The sequence below is a fragment of the Gavialis gangeticus genome, unplaced genomic scaffold, assembly GCF_001723915.1.
Source record: "Gavialis gangeticus isolate Ggan-Ray unplaced genomic scaffold, GavGan_comp1, whole genome shotgun sequence".
Classification (NCBI taxonomy): Eukaryota; Metazoa; Chordata; order Crocodylia; family Gavialidae; genus Gavialis; species Gavialis gangeticus.
In genome coordinates this window covers 10,844,653-10,848,094 of record NW_017728993.1, presented here as the reverse complement: position 1 = coordinate 10,848,094, position 3,442 = coordinate 10,844,653, and the positions used below count along the sequence as shown (strand labels likewise).

Here is a 3,442-nt window from a genome sequence, read left to right as displayed (position 1 = left end):
TACTTCACAGTTAGGGCGGCTAGGAGCTGGAACCAACTTCCAAGGGAAGTGGTGCTGGCCCCTACCCTGGGGGTCTTTAAGAAGAGGCTGGATGCCTACCTGGCTGGACTCATTTGAGTCCCGTTTTTGTTTTGGGTTTTGTTGTTCTCCCGCCCTGGCGGGGGGTTGGGCTAGAAGATCTACTAGGTCCCTTCCGACCCTAAATCTATGAAACTATGACCAAGGTCTTTTCCCTCATCAGTTCTAAGATTATCAGTTTTGTTTTCTTTCCTGTCTTGAGGTTTTGTCCAGAGCATTTCCCAAAAACCTTTTTACTCAATGGTTCACTGTTTCCTTTGATACTAAATATTAATGTTGTATAAAATCAAGGATCCAGATTTAACCTTATCTTTTTTTTTAATTCTGCAGTTCTTGGGTCAGCAGATCTCCGAAGAATTTCTTCCTGATTTAAATCAGATATCTGAACATTCAAATCTTACAGAGTTGGGGAGGTTGCTTCAACTTATTTTAGGTTGTGCAATCAACTGTGAAAGGAAACAAGGTACCTACTATTTTCAAAGATATATTTAGAAACGAGCATTATCTTTAGGAATATCTTACTAAAGGAAATGGTGACTATTTCCTTTAGTATTTGATGTGCATCTGTTCCAGTTTATGCAGTAAGATAAATACTGCATAAACTGGAATAGATGCACATTAAAAGTAGTTCCTGCCCTGAGTTAAACTACAAGTTTAAGTACCCTCCTGCTGATGTGTTATATCATGTTCATGTGTATGCTTCTTAGCTAGAATTCATAAAAACAAAAAATCTATCTCTGTACAGTTCAAATGGCTCAAATGGCTTCAATTTTTGGTGGAGTGGAGAGACGCCTTTAAATTGATTTATTATATTATTAAAATTGCAAATTGATTACAAAATTTGTGTCCTGGCTTAAGGATACAATTTAAATTAAAACAAATATTTGAAATTCTCTCCAACTTACCTGTGGAGGGTTGAGAAAAATGCTTTTTGTGCAAGAAATAATGCCTTTACAAGCACTCAGAATGGCACAAGAAAATCCTAAGTATTGGGTAGACATTCTTGATAGGATAGGTACCGAACCTCCTCTGGATATAGACCAAACAGCTACATAAGATGTTCTCAGGTAATTCATACATTTTGAATCAATGAGTATTTTGGAGGCAAGGCAGCATAGACCTGCATTGAGAATTAATATTAGCAATGCCAGTTCATCTACCATACTTCATGCACCACCCCAATTGCAAGTTTTTCACAGCAGACTTTCTAGAAATATAAAATAAGCCAAGCAGTAGTGTTTGTTAAGGCTATAGGTTAGAAAAGCTTTAAAAAATGGAAATGCGTTAAAAACATTTCACTCCATTGTGCACACTGTAAATTTGGGAACATTTATAGTAGGCAAAATATTAAATTGTTCTAATTGACTATGTATTATACAATTTTTAATATGCACAATGCAGTGAAAAAGCCTAAAGCAGCTTTCTGGCTCTTGAGTTTAAACACAACCCTTCTGTCTTGGATAATAGTTTAACTGTGTGGTGGTGGCAGTGGAGTGTTATAAATTTCAGTTATAGCTTTCAGGCCTTCTGTTGTGTGCAACATAAGCTGTCTATGCATGAGTGGCAATATGTTGATACCTGTAATTTTGCTGCCTTCATGGAAAGGGTTGCATCGTAAAGTTTATTTACAATTCATAGATGTGGTCATTTGTTTTTAATTTTGTTTTAATTTAATACGCTGAAGCCTTTTTAGGGTGTTCTTGGATTTGTTACTTCAAAGAACCAAATTCTTTATAGACATAAAAGCTGCCTTTGAAGATATGTGATCTACGTACGTGGTAAAATTTGTCTCCAAGCACCAGTTCTTTTCAAACTTCAGTGTGGTCCTGTCCATTGGGCTTAATTTTATAAACCTGTATGTAAAGTAAAAATGTCCTCATTGGATTGTAATTAAAAAGAGCAACAACTTTCCTGCAATGCTAAACCATAGGAAATACATTCTTTGTCTTTGTTGGTGTCTCAAATATGGAAAGGGCAGATGGTAACTCAGTTAGGATAAATGTTGCTATAAATTACTGTAAATATCTTTTCATTGTTACAGAACACATACAAAACATAATGACCCTAGAAGAATCAGTCCAGCATGTTGTTATGGCTGCTATTCAAGAGGTGAGTGGTAATTCACGTAGCCTAAAATAGGAGAGCTTGAATATAACTATTTAGGACAAGAACCTTGTGTCCTGCCATTCTTCCATCTTTACTGCTTTCCTCTGTTCAGGTTGTAAAAATAAATTGGAAAGGTGCTTGAAACATTCACATGGACATTCCTCTTATGACTCTATGCTATCTGTTCCCCTGGACCAAAGCATAGTCTGTTAAAGAATCCTTACTTGTTTGTGCATTGGTCCTTAGAGGGTTCTTAAAACCAGATGGAAGTCAGGGAGGTCGAATGTTGCCCTGACCTATCTGGGGGATCAGGACTCAGGAGAGATGTACTGAGTTTTCTTTTCATTTGATTGCACTTTTAGCCCCTGTACTTTAATAGTTTTATAACACATGAATCTGTTTCAGTATGCCTCTTGCACTGAAAATAAATTCAGCAATATAACACAGGACACCTCTAGAGTCAGTAATAAGAAACCGTCAGTTCTGCAAAGTCTTTTATGTGTGGATATGATCAAGAGAATTACATCTTGCTTTGTAACATATTTTGGATAACTGAACTCTTGTTATGACTAATGGTGGAATTAGTAGGTGATTGCTCTGCTTTGTTCTTAATCCAAAAGAGCAGAGGTAAAATTTATTAGCTGGTAGCAAATGGAGTTCCAGTATTCTAATTTGGATTAGTAAGAATTAAACTGGTCTTTCAGTTCTCAGTATTCTGGTCTTTACATTCATTGATATTACTTGGGTCAGTTGACCTCGAGTGAACAAATACTACTAAGATCAAACTCACTGGTTGAAATAGTGATACTGCTCCCTCTCTCTTCCTTTCCTTCCCCCAACACCTTTGAAGCAGATTGGAGTTTTTGCCATTAAATTCACTGTGGCCAGGATTTAACCCATAAATTTATCACTCCTATTTTTTAACATAATAAAGCACTTATTCTGGCTACTAATGATCTTTAAACAGTTATATTTAAGGAATATAGTAATAGAAAACCAAAAGTGACTGAAGTTTAGTGGGGCGGGGCAATCAAACAGATACTAGTTTTACAGCATATATGTTTGAATTATTTTAATCTTTAATTTTATTTTTTTGGTAGTTGATGAGAAAAGAAATAGTGGGTTCTGCCACAAATGATGGATCAGGTGAAATGGAGCAACAGGTAATAACTTTTACATTTGTTATAATAGCCACAGTAATAAGCTTGTAGTAAATAATAATAAATAAATAGTAGTAGTAAATAATAAAACTTGTAGT

At 35.6% G+C, this 3,442-nt stretch overlaps 1 protein-coding gene across 1 annotated transcript in view; it reads left to right on the top strand.

Moving 5' to 3' along the window:
• Positions 1-3,442, top strand: part of HOOK1 (hook microtubule tethering protein 1) — a 57,979-nt gene that overhangs the window by 13,844 nt on the left and 40,693 nt on the right. Inside the window, exons 5-7 of the mRNA XM_019501208.1 lie at positions 409-541; positions 2,120-2,187; positions 3,285-3,347. Coding sequence (XP_019356753.1) covers positions 409-541; positions 2,120-2,187; positions 3,285-3,347 — 264 coding nt within the window. The remainder of the gene's footprint in view (positions 1-408; positions 542-2,119; positions 2,188-3,284; positions 3,348-3,442) is intronic.